The sequence below is a fragment of the Heterocephalus glaber genome, unplaced genomic scaffold (genome assembly GCF_053883595.1).
Source record: "Heterocephalus glaber isolate CG9 unplaced genomic scaffold, H.glaber_assembly_v1.0 deba00001587, whole genome shotgun sequence".
Lineage (NCBI taxonomy): Eukaryota > Metazoa > Chordata > Mammalia > Rodentia > Bathyergidae > Heterocephalus > Heterocephalus glaber.
In genome coordinates, this window is record NW_028258365.1 from 2,457,443 (window position 1) to 2,476,327 (window position 18,885).

General features: G+C 34.4%; 1 protein-coding gene across 1 annotated transcript in view; it reads left to right on the plus strand.

Annotated features, from left to right (window-relative positions):
- Usp38 (ubiquitin specific peptidase 38) overlaps positions 1–18,885 on the plus strand; it is a 33,881-nt gene that overhangs the window by 9,262 nt on the left and 5,734 nt on the right. Inside the window, exons 3-9 of the mRNA XM_004868900.4 lie at positions 1,243–1,372; positions 3,579–3,680; positions 7,057–7,215; positions 9,351–9,544; positions 12,841–12,934; positions 14,253–14,359; positions 15,891–17,244. Coding sequence (XP_004868957.1) covers positions 1,243–1,372; positions 3,579–3,680; positions 7,057–7,215; positions 9,351–9,544; positions 12,841–12,934; positions 14,253–14,359; positions 15,891–17,244 — 2,140 coding nt within the window. The remainder of the gene's footprint in view (positions 1–1,242; positions 1,373–3,578; positions 3,681–7,056; positions 7,216–9,350; positions 9,545–12,840; positions 12,935–14,252; positions 14,360–15,890; positions 17,245–18,885) is intronic.

Sequence of the window (18,885 nt, forward strand, 5' to 3'; positions counted from 1 at the left end):
TTTCTTCTCTATATATGTAGACTGGCCACAGATTTTATAAGAATCAACCTTATAATAGTTGGAAAATGTGGAACAGCTCTCAGGGACTACTTTAAAGATTTGTAGCCATCATTGTTGGAGGAAACCAGGAAAACAAGAAAATAAAATTTGTGTAGATAATGGAAGAACAAACAGATAACTTATAGTTAATAATCCATTTGGACTTTGGGACCACTCTTGATGTCTACTGAGACATTTTAATCTTAAAAGCAAAAATCTTGATACAGATAACCCTCCAGTAATACAAGCATAGATATAAAATGCAGCTTTTGTGAAAATGAAATCAATTTCTATATCAGCCCTTTTAACATGGTCATTGCTATTTGATCACAGGTTTATATCACCAGTATTTACATTTAACATTGTATACAATCAAGGTGTTTGTATTTGACATTGTATACAATCGTGTTAATATTTGGTGGAAGAGAAACACTCACAATATTTCTAGTGTTATGTATTACTTCATTTAATCTTCTCAGCAGTCCTGTAAAATAAGAGTGCTTATCTGTAATCTAGAAACGAGGAAATTGATACACAGTGTATAATCCCCAAAATTAGATTACAAGGTCAAATTATGTGACTACTTGGCCCAGTTGCTTTCCAAAAGAATTGTACTGGTCATTGCAGCTTTAGTACCCCACTCTGTCTTTTTTGCCATTGAACTGGGTTGATATTCAAGAAGAACACTCATCAGTAGAAAATGTGACCATTAGTGTATTTATACATTGAGTGCCTTTTTATGTATTTGAGGTCTTCTTATGTTGTCTTGTATTGTAGGATTCTGAAAAAGATGAGACACCTGCTTCACAATTCAAAATATAGCCTCTTTTAATAGGAAGCAGAAATCTTGGCTGACACCCGTGTCTTAGTTCTGATATCTTATTTCAGCTGCTCTTCTCAGAGTAACTTTGCATAATAAATCATAGATATGGCTCTAAAGCATAAATTTTAAATTTTACATTTATGAGAAGTGATCACATCTTTATGGAAATGTGTTGAATATAGGAAACTGTTCACTTATGAGATTGGAAATTCCTTGAGGATACACACCCATTACATTACTACGCTTTTCCACATCTTGCTCAGTGGTTTTTACTAGCAAGCCTAGTATGTGAGTGGTTATCTACTATAACTTCTGTTATTCCTAACAAAATAATGTTGAAAATGTTTTCATTCTGATACTTGTTTTCCTTCAATTTTCAGAATGATTGACTGGCTGTCCTGGCCCCTGGCTCAGCATGTGGATACATGGGTCATTGCACTCCTGAAAGGATTAGCAGCTGTTCAGAAGTTTACTATTTTGATAGATGTTACATTGCTGAAAATAGAACTGGTAAGTGGGAGTTTATAAATCTGTTAGGGTGTGGGCTGGGGATTTAGCTCAGTGGCACTGCACCTGCCTCACAACCACAAGGTCCTGAGTTTGATCCTTGGTACCAAAAAAAAACTTTGTTAGGGTGTATGGACTCATACAATCAATATTTTTATCTTAGGGTTGTCTGCTTTAAGACATCTAATTTTGAATATGTTCCTCTTCTGGATTTTGTTTTCAATAGACTTTAGAATTTTTTTAAATGCCACTTACATATAGGTAATTCAGATAATTTTGCTATTTTTAAATACTTAATGTGAAAACATATTCTTCCCATTATGTATTTTGTTGTTACTGTGGTTTTAGTACTAGATACTGGACCTAGGAAGCAGGAAGATAGCTCCAGCTTTTTTTGTTTTGAGGCAGAGTCTCACTAAGTGGCCCAGGCTGAAACTTGTGACCCTCTTGCCTCAGCCTTCTGAACAGCTGAGATTGCAGGCATGTTGCACCGTACCTGGCTCCCATTATCTCTTGGATCCAATTAAGCTTTTACCCCTATTACTCTATCAAACTTACCTCTAATCATTGCTCAGATCTCTTCTCATTTGACCTGTTAGCAACAGTTGACACAATTGATCCACTCCTCTTAAAACAACTATTAATGTTCTTAATATCTAGGGCATTATGTATTTTCTCTTGGTTTTTTACCTGCTTTACTGGCATACCAGTGTCCTGTCCGTACTCTTTCTAATTTTTAGACTACCATAAGGTTAAGTCTTTGGTTCACTTTCTTCTTCTTCTATTTATGTATTTATTTATTAATTTATTTATTTATTTGGTACCGGGGATCGAACTCAGGGCCTCGTGCTCTCTAGGCAGGCATTGTGCCACTGAGCTACATCCCTTGCCCTGGTTCACTTTCTTCTTAATCCATACTTACAGCATAAATATCCCACATCGTTAAATAAGGTCTCCAATTTAATGACTCACAGATTAGATATTTCTAGTTCATTTATCACTTGTACTCCATGTATTCAACTGTCTCTACTTGGATCTCAAATTCACTTTATTCACAATCTAACTTGTGACTTTTACCTCCCAAACTTTGTTTTCCTCTTCATTAACAGCAACTTTATCCTTCTATGCACTCAAGGCAAAAACTTTGAGCTATCCTTGTCTCTTTGCATTCTTCTTCAAACTATGTTCTACAAATGCTACCTCCACCCTTAAAATAGATCCAGAATCTTACCACTTTTAACCTGTTACATCACTACTACTCTGATCCACATTTATTATCATCTCTCGTTGCATTGATTCCAGCAGTTTCCTTGCTCCTGCCTTTAATGCCAAGTAGGTGTCACACAAGCTTCTACATGGTGTGGCCCAGTTCTGGTTCTCTGATCCCATCTCCCACTATTTTTACCTTAGTCTCTTTCTTCTCTTACTCTGTCCCCAAGGTATACCTGAGGCACACCAGCTGGGAGTACTCCACGCCTCTTCAGTATTGTTTGCTTTGCTTACAGTGGTCTTCTCCTAGCTATCTTCTGAAATTATCTCACTCCCTTCAGTTTTATACTCAGATGTCACTTTTTCATGAGACATTTTTTGAACACCCTATATAAAATAGCAGAGCCCTCTACCACCCTGCATTTCCTTTTCTTTATACTCTGCTTTTCATTTTTTATAGCACTTATCACTATATGTTACTTTTTGTCTGTACATAACCTCTAGTTTGTAAGCTCTTTAAGATGGAGATTTTTTTTTTTTTTTGGTACCAAGAATTGAACTCGGGACCTCGCGCTTGCAAGGCAGGTGCTGGAACCACTGAGCTAAATCCCTGCCCCCTATGATGGAGATTATTTATTACAGCCATTATTGCTTTTCGAGTGCCTGAAACAGTGCTGAGCAATAGTAGGCGCCAAATAAAAGTTTATTGGGTGAATTGAATGAGTAGTAGACCAGGGAGCCTATCACCTTACATAGTTTGACAGATTTTCATTTAATCAGGGAGTTTTAAGAATTTTTTAGGCCATTAAATTCTTCTTGATCTCAGTCATACTGTTATTTCCTAACTTCCTTCTTCCCCTAAAGTTGAACTATGTACATTATGATAGAATTTTTCAGGACGGGGAACATTCACATAAACAGTTTTTAGCCCTAGGGAAATAACTACTGATTGAGCTAATGATTTTCCTACAAACTCTTAAGATGTGGTCTTTTTTTGAAGGTTTTTAATCGACTTTGGTTTCCACTTGTGAGACCTGGTGCTCTTGCAGTTCTTTCTCACATGCTGCTTAGTTTTCAGCATTCTCCAGAGGCGTTCCATCTGGTAAGTTATGGCACAAGCTTTCTACATTGAAAAAGTCTTGTTTGCATACCTTAGTTTACTACTGAGTCACATTTGTATATAGTGAAATAATCATAGATTACTCCTAAAATCTTAACTATTTTCATATAACTTTATGATTTCTTGGAAAATTGAGATTGTGAGATTTCTTTCCAAGAAATGTATTTTCAGAATGTTTTGTGTCTCACCAAAACTGCCCCACTTACAACCACTGCCAGTGACAGACAGTTATTGCTCTACATGGGAGATGTCTGATAGATGTCTGTGACATATATGAGCAGTGTAGGTTTAAATTGGCTGAAAACTGCTGGCTGCTTTAAAATTGCAAAACCATGAAAACATCAGTCTGCATTACAGCCCCAGAATTACACTTGTATATTCTCTGTTACTTCATGTCCCACAAATGCTGTTGATTCCACCTTTAAATATATGCAGATCCTACCATTTTAAACCAGCTGTCTCACTGGTTTTGATTTGATCTGGTTATCCATTATACAGGTGAGGAATGGCGTAATGTCACTTTGGGAAGCTGTCCACTGACCTTCCTGGGGCCTCACAGGAAAGCAGTGTCTTCGTGTGATTACCAGCTTCCTGCAAGGTCTGCTCCTTAGCTTTCCTGGACTGTTTATCTCACATATCAGTGTATCCACCCTAGGGATACTGACCTACCATATCAAAATTCAGAGAAGACTAATGAAGAAGTACAAACTCCCAGTTACTCATTTTTAGCTAGAAACATAACTACAGTAGTCAGAGAACCAATCATATACTCACATAGGTTCCTCATTGCCTCATTTCTATTGGGGGAAAATCCACAACAGACTTTGTAGTAAGTAAACCTTACTAAGAAGTAATTACATTGCACATTATCACTTAGGGTGAGTGATTTCTGCAGTTAATTGCCCTAATTTTTGTGAGTTTGATGTGAGTAGTACCCTTATATCTGTTAAACAAACAAAATTCAGACCTCAGAAAATGTTTCAGATTGTACTAGCAAAGTTTTCCAGTGAAAAAAAGATCATTTTGTCCTTGTCTTGAGGCACAACTGTGTATAGTCTGAGAAAAGGATTGTTTCCAAAATTTCTAGGAAGGAGAGTCTCTAAAGTAATTTAATCATCCATTCTAATGTTTGTTATTCATCACACTGAGAATGTTCCTTACTCTCTATGGTTATATCATTTAGGAGATACTCTAAATCTATTTCCTTTCTCACAGTTTTTTAAAAAAGATTGGAGATATCTCCTCACCTTTTGTATTGCCTTTCCAGTATTTCTGGTAAAAGTAGTTGAAATAACAATGTTGACTTTGAAATATTTGGCTATTGAATTAAACAAGTATTAAATCACTTAAGAAACAGATCTGAAACTAATCTGGCTTAGTAAGCCTAAAACCAAAGACCAAATTATTGCCTAAGTTCTTTGTACAGCTTGATCCTTTACTCAAAATAACTTGGACATCTAGTATAGTGAGTCATGAGGTTGTTGAATCACCTATAACTCCACATAACTTAGTGAAGGACTCAGGTTTACAGTGTGCCTAAGTATGAGCAATAACTTGGAATCAACAGTATCATTATCCATATATATTTAGAATATGTGAGGGCAAACCAAGATTGATGTTCCAGTGTGTGCTGTTATGACCCAACTTTCATTTTTTTTATAAATAGAAAAAATTTATTTTAAATAGATACTATGGTACATAGTTATAAAGGAGAAAGAAAAATGTCCACGCTACAAATTTAATAAGTTTTATAGGTTTCCTCAAACAGTAACTTATGTTCAGTGAATATTACAATATTTTGAAAGTAAATGCCTATTTGAAAGTGTATCTGTAGAACTATGAAGAAGTAAGTCTTATTTCCTTGTCAGGAATGATTTTGACCATTTAGGATATAGCAGTTTGCAACCATATAAAATCTACGCTATAAAAGTTTCAAAACTGAATTTAATAATTATTTTTAAAAGTCTTTCATCTCTCTTCACCTCTGAGGAAACAAAATAATTTTGTATTTCTGGTCATTTTAGCAACTGAATATCACATAGATAGGGCTTTAGGGGGCAAAATTATTCAAATTTTCTTTTTTTTTTTCAGATTTTCTTAGCAATCTAGAGTTGATGATAGCATAAGCTCGTTAGGAAGTGCTAGTTTTAAAGTGACATTAATACCTCCTTTGATAGAGATAAGATTATATAAGCTAATATAAATAAAATGTAATTTAAGACCTGGAATACAAGAGTAAAGCTAGACAGAGCAGAACAAAAATAGTACTGTTCATTTAAGAATATATATTTTAGAGAGAAGGAAAGGGAGTTGATTGGGCGGTACTATAACTGCTGTTATTTCTGTTTGATGATATGACTTTAATCTGCAACTTTCATTGAGTTAGCAACAACTCAAAAAAAATTCTACAAATAGAATATGAGATACTCTTAATCACAAGAAATGCAAATATATATATCAGATTATAATTTGTAATCAGTTGGAAAAACTATAATATCAAGCTAGTAAAGTGGGCCATTTCTATAAAATAGAATTTGTCTCATTTTGGTAATCTCTTAAATGTGTGATGTCTCTGTTTGATAACTTTTTAACCTAACTTTACAATGAAAGGACATTGTTGTGCTGATTATTAGTATTAATAATTTTCTACATGTTTATAAGCAATGAGCATTTAAATTTTTCTTTGTTTTTAGTCTCATTCCCTTAAAATAAGACAACCTTCTGATTCCCTTTATTTTTAGAACCATCTCTTTTTAGGAGTGGAGAATGGAGTTTGTTACTACAGATATTCCATCTAACATAAGACATTGTTCCTATGCTTATCAAAAAGAAAAGTGATGTTATCTAACCTACAACTTTAGTTACCTATATGTTATTTCAGAGACTTTCTCAAAATAGACTTTACCATGCAACATATTTTCTTTTAAGTGAAAAATTTTTAATTTACACTAGATGGAGCTGTTTAGCTAGTTCTAGGTTTTTTTGTTTTGTTTTTTTAATTTGTTTCTATTGACTAATCTGGCTAATATAATGGCCCTAACATTTTTCAACTGGAGACTTTTTTTCTTTTAAAGAATAGCAGCAATGACTAAGATTTGTATTTTGTACCTTAGATTGTGTTTTAGATGGAGTACAAGAACAAGGAGAGGCATATTAAATGGAAGTACAATCATATGACATTGAAAACTAGATTTACCTTAATATTCCCAGAGTTTTTAGCTTCATAACTTTTTAAAGAAAAGGCTATGACTGAAGTTTCAGAAATGTATTTGCTTATCATATAATATTCTACTTGTAGGCTAGAGAATGTGTTACTAATTTATAAATTAAGGAATGCTTGTCCTTTTTTTCTCTTCAGATTGTTGCTCATGTCCTTAATTTGGTTCAGTCTTTCAAAAGTGATGGCCTGCCTTCCAGTACAGCCTTCTTAGTGCAGTTAACAGAATTGATACACTGTATGATGTATCATTATTCTGGATTTCCAGATCTCTATGAACCTATCCTGGAGGCAATAAAGGTATGATGATAGTTATATCACCAACATTTGTGGAGCTGCAGACTATGATGTAGTAGATGAACATGGTAAAACATTCCTATAACCAGCTATTCAATTTACAATTTTATGATACTGTGTTTTTTGTTTGAAAAATGCAGTTAGAATTAAGTTTCACTAATGTTTAGAAGAGTAATGTCTCATTTGCTCACTATTCTAAATTTATAACTTATTTCTTCAGTCTATAAAGCCATCAGTTAAAAGGCATATCCTTAAATTTGTAGCACCTTGGGAGATTTGTTTTAAAAAATATGCTACATTAAGTGAATATATACATCAGATTTGCTTTCCACTATTGTGTTAAAATATAGGAATCAGGGAAACATGATTTAGTAAAATATTTAACTTTGATTCCCTTCCATTTTTTACATCTTTTTTTTAATTAGTGCATATTGGTTATAGATTAATGAGTTTCATTTTGGCAGATTCATACATGTACATAACATACTTTGATCATTTTAACCACCTCCAACATCACTCTCCTTACCAAGTCTTCTTCCCTCATTTCACATTTGGGGAGGGGGTTCAATGTGTATAATGTATTTTTATTATATCCATCCCTATTACCCACACTCATAGCCCCTCCCCCTTACTCCCTTTCTCTTGGCTAATAGTCTCACTTCTCTTTTCTGGTCATCGTTTTCTGTATTTTACAATTCTGCCTTTGCTGTAGACTCGTCAGGAATGTCACAGAATCTGTACTTGAATTATTTGTAGGTCACCATATTTTTTACCTTTGTATAGACAGTGGATCGAAAAAGTATTGACTCTGTTTGTGTTGAACCATGGGTCACAGCAAGGACATTTCGTTCTCAGTAAATGTATTGTGTCATTGGGATGTACCAAAAGAATGGGAGAACTTAACTCAGCTAGACATAATCAGATGTTATTAGATATCAGTTCTATTAATAATGCTTCTTTTTGAGATTTAAAATACAATACAAAGCTTTCCTTGCCTTTATCTTTTCTGTATCTGAAAGGAACTAAAGCTATGTTTTTTTTAATTAGCTAAATCAAACTAATTTGGTTGAACCCCGAACATAAGATTGTTAGGTAATTAATGTGTAGTGTTGGTATGACACTTTGACGTTTCAGAAGTAAATTATGTCCAGGAACACTTTGTCATAGATTTGATAATTTTGCTGTCTTTCAGCATTGTTCCTGTGTCTACTGATTGCCATTCTTCAGTTCTGTACTGCTTTTTATGTTGAAAATTCTGATAACTTACATGGGTTCTGAAGCAGAAAAGGGTTTACTTAACTTAGCCTAGGGAAAGCACTTTATTTGCTATCAATAAGAAGAACCAAAAATATATTTTAAAAGAACAGAAGATTAAAAAACCTTCAGAGAATGTTCATTTCCTTAAGGTCTATGTGCTAGATTGTAATAGCTGCGTAGAAAAGCAAATCATTTAGGTGTAAATGATTTCACCAACTTTCCTTAGTTTTCCAGTGCTCTACTCATGCTTGAAATCATTTATATTGAGCATTTTATCTTACCCCCTCACACTTCACTAAGTGGGTAAGAAGAATCTGGGTGATATAATAATTATCTAGATGGTAGAACATGAGATTGAGTTTTATTTTTCTAAGTCAGAGGTCATTGTGCTAAATTAGAGCTCTCATTTTTCATCCCTAATTACTTTGGACTTTTATTTCTAAGGATTAATACTGAGCACATAGTAGTAGTCACTGAAAAGGAAATATTTCTTGTGTTCATCACAGAATTTGAAAACAAATTGTTTTTGTGTAGCATATTCAATTTAGTGATACTTTAAATCCTCATTCTACTACCTTTGAATCATACTCAACCATATTCACTAATTTCAAAGGTTTTATACATATTTTGCTAGCAAATATGGAATATACTCAAATGTGACTTGAATTCCTGGCTCTTAAGGATTCTTCATCTTGATAAATTGCCATCCAACATAATTTGATTTTTTAAATAACTACACAAGTACTGTCAGTGATTTCAGAATTAAGTAGGAGCAAAAAAAAAGAGAAACTGGGTGGGGGGGTCTCTATAGAATTAATTAATTTAATAACAAAAATTTTTTTACTTCACTTTTAAACTGTTTTTCTCTTTATGATTTGTAGGATTTTCCTAAGCCCAGTGAAGAGAAGATTAAGTTGATTCTCAATCAAAGTGCCTGGACTTCTCAATCCAATACTTTGGCATCTTGCTTGTCTAGACTGTCTGGAAAATCTGAAACTGGGAAAACTGGTCTTATTAACCTAGGAAACACATGTTATATGAACAGTGTTTTACAAGCATTGTTCATGGCTACAGAGTAAGTTTATATTTGAGGCTTATTTTAACTGCAGAAAGTCGTGATAATGAAACATAAGGTGGGAACTATCTACAGTTTGTTTACTTTGTAGTATTGGGGATTGAACCCAGGGCCTTCCCACTGAGCTACGTCCCCACCCCTTTTTTTTAATTTGAGACAAGATCTTGCTAAGTCACTAAGTTACTCAGGTGGGACTCAAACTTGCAGTCCTCTTGCCTCAGCCTTGCAGAGTACAGGGATTATAGGAGTGTGCCACCATACACAAAACAGCATAAATGTTCACGTTTCTATATAATTGCCTAATTGCCTTATTTTGAAGTGAAACTGCTTTTATTGCTCAAAAACTATTAAAATGTTAACACACACTGCATTTAAAATGTCACTTCAAAAAAATTTGGAGATTTAATACCTACTCATATAACAGAGGAACTGTTTGAGCCTGTTCCAAAGAGTTGTGTTCTTCACTGCTTCTTTGCTGTTATCCCGTCTTTGCTTCTATTGTATGGTCTTACTGTATTTCTTTAGGCTGTATATCTCTAGAGGGAGTCGTATAGTATTATGTGCTCATAGGTATTTTGCTATTTATCAGACCAGCAACTTTTTTCTTGCTGTGCTTCCCACTCTTAGATGGTAGTTATTGGACAAGTAGCATACCTTGCTCTCCTTGAATTTACTTTCTGCAACCAAGCAAATAGGAAATCAGATTGTTAGGCATGATAATGGTATCCATGGATGATAGACAATTATGATGAACTTTTCCTGATAGCAAAAATAAGGTTGAAATTTCCTCTTCAGTACCAATCAAATATTCATGGAACTTGCCCAGAGTTGTTTACAAATAGTTCCAAGCTTTTATAAGTAGTTATATCTACCTAGAAGGCTTATAAACTGTTACAGTTACCTTTAGTTTTTTTCTTAGCTCCAGAATATATTATGAGCACTAAAGTGCTTTGAGTATGGTTTAGTATTTGGTTTGTATTTGGAATATTTTTTTTTTTTAAGATACACTTTTAGACATAAGTAACATTAGGCCTAAGACTGAAGAATCAGTATCTCACCACCAGAGGTCGTCTAGCCAGCCATCTCATTTTACAAATGATAGAGAAAGCAGAGATGTAAAGCAGTTGTAACTTGCAGGACAATTCAAAGAACACATCTTATTGTACCGTGGCCAATAATACTGTCTCAGAATGGGAAGACAGTATATTTTGTTTCTTAGGTAACATATGATTTTTTTCATGGCTAAAAAATTATATAGAATAAAAATCAGACACACTCATTCCCAAGGTAATTTGTTAACAGTTTTGTGTGGATTACTTCAGAACTTTTTTGTACAGTTATAAATCCATATGTAGAACAAAAATAATTGCATTGTTTTCTTTAAAAAAAAAAAATACATACAGCCAGCCAGCCATGGTAGTGCTGAGGCAGGAGGATTGCCACAAGTTCAAACCAGCCTGAGCTACATAGTGAGTTCAAGACCAGACTAAACTGCATAGTGAGACCCTGTCTCACATGCACATACACACAAAAAGTGCTCTAAAATATTTTCAGAGACTCATATTTATACATTCTTTTCCAACTACTTGATTTTATCACTTAATTATTTGTGTTGGAAATATTTGAATGTTATGGCAATAGAGATCTGCAGTATATCATTCTGAGTGAACAAGTGTGCTACGATTTATTTAATCATAGTCTTATTGATGAATGTTACATTGTTTTCCTCATAATTAACATCTCTCCACCCATATGCAGATATATGATTTTATATGATGCCAGCTTGCTCCCCAAAAGACTGTAGCATTTTGAATTTGCATGCTAATGTCTGACTGTAACTGTGACCCTAGCCAAATGGCAGCACTTGATGTGATTAGTCCTTTTCATTTTTTCTCATTTGGGAAAATGTCTTTTGGGGATTGTTTTGGTTTGTTTTCCCAGGCTCACCTTGAGCTTTGGATCCTCCTACTTCAGCCTCCCAAGTAGCTAGAATTACAGACAGATGCCACTATACCAGCTTGTCCTTTTGTTTTAATTTGCATATAATTGACCATTATCAAGGTTTTCTTTTTCTTCATTTGTTTTTTCCCTTCTCAATAATCTTTTCTTTGTGCATCTTTCTGGTGTTTTTTTTATGTTGATTTATATATATTCTGTATGATAATTCTGTGCTACATGCTTTCTTCTGGTCCTGTGATTCAAATTTCTGGAGTGTTTTGTTTACAACATTTTTTATTTTATGTAATCAAATTGGCCATTTTTCACTTATAGTAGCTGGATTTTAAAAGCCTCTAAATCCCTCCTTTTTTCCTTTAAATATATCAGTAGGGTTGTATTTTACTTTTGAATTCTTATTCCTCAGTGTTATTGTGATGACATAAAACCTTGTCTACCTTGGTTTATTTTAAAATGGATAGCCAGTTGTACTCTTCAGATCACTCTAACTTTATAGTATTTTAATGGTATTTTTTCATTTCGTCCAAATTTAAAAGAATTTACAAGCTACTTAAGTTATAAATTAATACTTAACCTATACATTACTCAGGTGTTCTGTTTCTAAGATAAAATACCTGATACCTACAACTTTTTTTTTTTTTTTTTGGTACCAGGGATCAAACTCAGGTCCTTGCACTTGCGAGGCAGGCAGCAGAACCACTGAGCTAAATTCCCGGCCCAACCCCTGCAACTTTTTAAAGGAGAAAAGGTTTAATTCAGTTCATAGTTTTAAGAGATTCCAGCCCATGGGTGGCTGGCTCTGAGATACAGTATTGTGCTGGAAGGGCATAGTGGAGGAATGCTGCTCAACTCATGGCATCAAGGAAACATACAAGGATAAGACCAGGAACTAGATGTAGTCCCCAAGGTCAGGCTTCCCCAACTAGGCCCTATCTCCTACATAGCTCATTCAGCCTGTGGATGACATTCATACCATCACAGTCCAGTCACCTCTCCAGGAGTTTCTTAATCCAATCAAGATGACAGTCAGTATTAACCAACATAACCTATTTATATTTGTTAATCAAGAAAATTGGAATAGTGTGGGAGAGCACATAGGCTGTCGCAAGACCATACATACAGTAAGTAAGTATTCTTTTAGTGTCATTCTCCCCTCTTCACTGTGTTATAGGTAGGTAACTTTGTTAGGCAAAGGACTATCATGTAAGTGAAATTTTAGTTTGAGAAGGATAGTAAGTTCTTGAACCAGCTTCTTTTAGCTTTTTAAAAATGCTTTTTTAAAAAAATGCAAGTGTCTTTACACATACAGATGTTAATCATTGTATTTTATTCTCTTTCAGTTTCAGGAGACAAGTATTATCTTTAAATCTAAATAGATGCAATTCATTAATGAAAAAATTACAGCATCTTTTTGCCTTTTTGGCTCATACACAGGTGAGTTTATCTTTTTGTAGTATGTATATATTAAGTGCATTTGGTTCACATTATTTTTAACTAATGAAATTGTCATATATATTACCTAAGATGAGAAATTCACTTAGAAGTGCTGAAGCCACTGCCTAAAATATCTAGATATTGGGATGTGCCTGAGTTTTTATTTCTTTTCCCTGCTTTCCATTGTTGTAGTTGCATATCCTGCTGACTTATTTCCTATCCAATAAATAATCCCCATAAAAAATCATTTTAAATTTATCTTTTGTAATTTACAGATATTAAATGAAGATTTGCACAGTAACAAGCAACTAAAATAATTTTGGGGTGCTTTGCCTTCTTTTTTCTCCCTTCTGTATCCACTTTCATTACGATTAAAAATAATTATCTTTTAAGTTTTAGAACTTAAAATTTTGTGATGATCTTTTATGTCTACAGATTAATTCAAGAAAATTTATACTAATGGAAAAAGTCACATTGTAAATAATCATTCAATGGGAATCTATTAAGAGATACTATATGTATCTATTTATAGTCTATAATCATTCCAGGGACAATCTTATATTCAAAGAACTTACAGTTTAGATTTTTGAGCATATACATGCAAATGACACATATCATTTATATGTAATTTATGGTATTATTTTCTGGATTTACCCTGATTGCCTTTATCTCACAGAAGCCTAAAAGAATATTAAAAGAATAGATCCAGAAAAGAAGAGAAATTCCTAATTGATGGAATTAAATTGTTGAGAATGCTTGGTTTCCTATTTACAAGCTGAGAAATAGCACCAGTATAATTTCTTAAATGGAAAAAATCAAGATAGGAGGGGAGAGGAATTGGCAAAATTCCTAACCGCTGTGTTCACATTCTGCACATGTACTTAGCCAAGGAAATTTTTTAAAGAAATATATATACATAGGTCTATAAAGTATTATCCTATTCCTTTATTCATGATATATATTCATTAATGTATCTTTTTCAGATTTAGTTTTTCAAAAATGATGGACTCAAATACATGACTGTTATAGAAGGATAATACGAGGACATATCAAGAGTTAGAGAGACCTGGATTCTAATTAATATTCTTTCTGCTACTCATTTAGCTGTGGGATCTTGGGCAAGTCCCATAGTTTGTCTAGTCTCAGTTTTCCTCTGCAGAGTGAAAAGCTGTGACTAAGCTCTAACATGCCCCCATGTCTGAGACATTTTAGTTAAGATTGAGCCAGTAGAATTTTAAGTAATCTTTATTAAGCCTTACGTATTACAATTGGTTCATTTTAAGAATCACTTCTCTGTATTTTCTTTACTGCTGTCAAGAGGGAAGCGTATGCACCTCGGATATTCTTTGAGGCTTCCAGACCTCCCTGGTTTACTCCCAGATCACAGCAAGACTGCTCTGAATACCTTAGGTTTCTGCTGGACAGGTAAAAGTATTTTTTATGATTTGAATAAAGTATTTTTTTATGATATTATGATGTGAATTGTGTGTTCTCATCAGTTTATTTCCACTTAATATTGTTCTTACTTTTGAAAATATATTTCAAGTATTGATCTCTAAAATACCTTTGCCTTTATTGTATATTTTTAGAGTTTTGTTTGTTTGTTTTTAATTTGATTTCTTTCTTGGCTTTTTTTATTTTAGACCTGCTGTTAACAAAGACTAACAAGTGTTCCTGAGGGTTCTCAAAACTCAGGAATCTGCAGGGTCTTCTCATTTACAACTACATATTTGTGGGAAGCCAGATTTTTTTCATATGCTTCATCCAAAATACATACAGCAATTGATAGAATCCAAACAGATATAAAGATCCAGCTGTCTTGTATGAAGCCAGATACTTAAACAGTGCCATTTTCACTGTGGAGGAGGACAGTAAAAATAAAACTTTTTTTTAAAAAATCGTTATTTATATTGATATATATTGGGTTTTGTGTTAGCTAGCTTTTGTCATTGTGACAAAATACTTAAGAATGACAACTTAAACATTTTGGCTCAGTTTCCGGTTTTAGTCCATGACCCGCTGCTCCATTGCTTGTGGGCCTGTGGAAGGCAAAGCATTCATGGCATAAGGGTGTGCCAGGAGATCTACTCACCTCACAGCTGCCAGGAACCAGAGCGATCCAGAGGTGATGCTGGCAGGCTTTCTTCTCTCTGCTTTTGTTCCATCATGCCCCCAACATGAAGAGACCTGCCTACACTCGGGGATGGTCTGCCCTTCAGTTTGCTGTCCCAGGTGCCAATCGTCTCTGCAGATATCCTCACAGACACACCCAGAAGTGCAGTTTCTTAGGCACTTCTCAATCTAGTCAAGTTGATAAATATGATTAATCATCACAGCTTTTATTGCTTTTAAATACCCTAATATTTTATTACTCATAGTCTCAATTTTTGAACACAGTATCAATAGATATACCCCAAGTAAACAAAAGTTCTTGGGTTCCTGAGGTATGTTTAAGAATACAGAGTCCCTGGAACTAAAAAGTTTAAAAACCACTTCTTTAGACCAATTTGTAATTGTAAGGATATGATATATTTTACTGTCCTCCTACCACCTAATAAAACCTACTGTCTTCTTATATCACCCAGTAGTTGAGCTCAACCTGTGTAATTCTTCCTTTTTTAACCAAAGGTATATTCAGTGGTTTCTTTGTGCCAGACTTCTATGGCATGCCAAGCAGAGATATATAAGATAAGGAAGTGACACATGTAATTAACTATAATGTAATACATGCCATAAGCAGTATGAAGAAAGTATAATGAGAATTAGAGTACTAATAGCCACTTAACTTTTCTTCTAGGATCTCTAGTCAATACTATCCTTGATTAAAAGAGAAACTTGATTTTTTAAATTAAGCATTATATTTGCTTTAAATAATTTCTTTAAGCAACTTATATTTGTAAATAGAAACACATGTAAACTTAAGTGAAGTAGCTATGGAATGCTCTCTCTCCTGCAGACTCCATGAAGAAGAAAAGATCTTAAAAGCTCAATCCTCTCACAATCCTTCTGACAGCCTGGGGTGCAGTGAAGCTTCTTTACAGGAAGGAGCCAGTAAGGCAGCTGAACTAACAGAGAACCCTTGCACAAGTGACACTGAGAAGACTTTAATAGAAAGAATGTTTGGAGGAAAACTACAGACTCACGTATGTTGTTTGAACTGTAGGAGTACCTCACAAAAAGTAGAAGCCTTCACAGATCTTGCACTTGCCTTTCGTCCTTCCCCTTCTATGGAAGACTTGTCTTTCCAAGATCTGGCATCATTATCCAATGCACAAGATGGTGGCCTAATGCGAGCCAGTGGACCTGGTCCTTCAGAAGAACCAGTGGTTTATAACCCAGCAACAGCTGCCTTTGTTTGTGACTCCATTGTGAATGAAATAGGCAATCCTGATGAGTTCCTCTGTACTGAAAACACTTCTGTCTCTAACGAATCTACCAAGATTCTTGTCAATAAAGACGTACCTCAGAAACCAGGTGATGAAAATACACTTTCAGTAACTGACTTACTAAATTATTTTTTGGCTCCAGAGATTCTTACTGGTGACAACCAATATTATTGTGAAAATTGTGCCTCTCTGCAGAATGCTGAGAAAACTATGCAAATCACAGAGGAACCCGAATACCTTATTCTTACTCTCCTGAGATTTTCATATGATCAGAAGTATCACGTGAGAAGAAAAATTTTAGACAACGTGTCAGTGCCACTGGTTTTGGAGTTGCCAGTTAAAAGAACTACTTCTTTGTCTTCATTGTCAGAGAGTTGGTCAGTAGATGTTGACTTCAATGATATTAGTGAGAATCTAGCTAAAAAATTAAAGCCTTCCAGGACTGAAGAAGCTTTCTGCCCCACACTGGTACCCTACCTATTAAGTTCTGTTGTTGTTCACTCTGGTATATCCTCTGAGAGCGGGCATTACTATTCTTATGCCAGAAACATCACAGGTGTGGAGTCTTCATATGAGATGTGCCACCAGTCTGAAACTCTGGTATTGACACCCTCCCAGAATCATTTCATAGGAAAAGATACTCCCAGTGCACTTATTGAACAGGAGTTGGAAAATAAGGAAATGTCAAAAGAATGGTTTTTATTTAATGACAGCAGAGTGACATTTACTTCATTTCAGTCAGTGCAGAAAATTACAAGTAGATTTCCAAAGGACACAGCTTATGTGCTTTTGTATAAAAAACAGAACAGCACTCATGGTTTAAGTGGTAATAATCCAACCAATGGACTCTGGGTAAATGGAGACCCACCTCTACAAAAAGAACTTATGGATGCTATAACAAAAGACAATAAGCTATATTTACAGGTAAGTTGGAAATAAATAAGCTTCCTTGTTTGTGGAAAATATTAAAAAATTGACAGGTGGTTAATTGGATACCCTGATTTTGAAATCCAGAAAAATGTTCAAGGAATTCTTGAGTTTAGAATTATATGAAATGAACTCAATCTATATAATTAAATTGCCATACTTCTAATGTTATGAATTGATTGTGAAAAGTAGCAATTGGATGCAACATTGAAGACACGTTTCTTTTAATTATAAAAGGTATGTTTAGGGCTAGGCATGATGGCACATGCCTGTAATACCAGCACTTGGGAGTCTGAGGCATGAGGATCGCTAGAATACAAGCCCAGCCTGGGCCACATAGTGAGTTCAAGGCCAGTCTCAACTATATAGCAAGACCCTGTCTCAAGAAAAAAAAAATAGGTATGCTTATATTATTTGTAATTACTGGAAGTCTATCTTAGAAAAGATAATTATAAAATCATGCCATACAGAAACATATTAATAAAATGCATGTATCATCCCTCTTCCCTCCATCCCATCCACCAGGAGAAACAGCTGCTAAATTTGGTATTGATTCCTGCAAGCTCTTTGTGTAAATATTTTCAGGGCTATTTGTCAGCATTTAGATGATTAAGATAAAGACTAAAAAGACAATTATAAAGAAAGAATATATATAGTCTTTGAGCATCTGGGCAGCAAAACCAATTAGTAAATAAAAGATATAAAATAAATTTCATATGAGATGGATTTATGCATAAGCACAGTTTTTTCAAGGATTTTTTCATTTAAAGTGAATAAAGATCTCACTGAAAGTATTTTTGGGGAGAGGCACCAGGGGCCAAACTCAGGACCTTGTGCTTGCGAGGCAGGCGGGGCACCACTGATCTAAATCCCAGCTCCCAAAAGTATTTCTCTTTGAAACCTGCTAACTTGCTGTCAACAGAAAGGACCAGCAGCAAATTACCAGTGAAATTGTAGGAAAAGATATTGTAGGTATATTAATGAGATTGTTCGAGTTGTTTTATGAGTTTAAATGTTGAAATTTCTAAAAATTTTGTTTGAAATTCATAAAACTGAAAGATATAGGCAGAATTTAAAAAGAAATAGGCCATGATGACACTGATTTTTAGAGAGAAAGATTCTCAAAAACTTTGAAATTTACTGCATTGTAAAATACCCAAATAATGCTACATGAAGTACATGAACTACAACAATATTCCACAGTACTGAAAATAATTAACTTTACAGAAAAAGATTAGAAATTTGGAATTTCTTTTAGAACTGATTGACTACCAAAGGCTAACACCCAGTCAGATGGTGTATTATCAAGGTAGCAGAAATAAAACATACTCATTTGTATCTTTTTTTGCTTGATATCATATAACACTACTTATTGACCTTCATGATTCTAGAGGAGGATTGGAGAGGTAGAGAAGAGGTTTAAGTCGAAAATTTCTGTAACATAAACGATAACATAGACAATAAGGCCCAGTGTAATCTAGACTTAGAAATAGGCAGATGATGATTTATATATTGCTCATTGGGTAAAATATTTATCAAATGAGAGACTTGGGTTTTAAAAAGCAAGAAATCAGTTTATGTGATCAGATTGCCAAACACTTTTATAGCCATAGGAACTCCTTGTATTGCAGTGTAGAT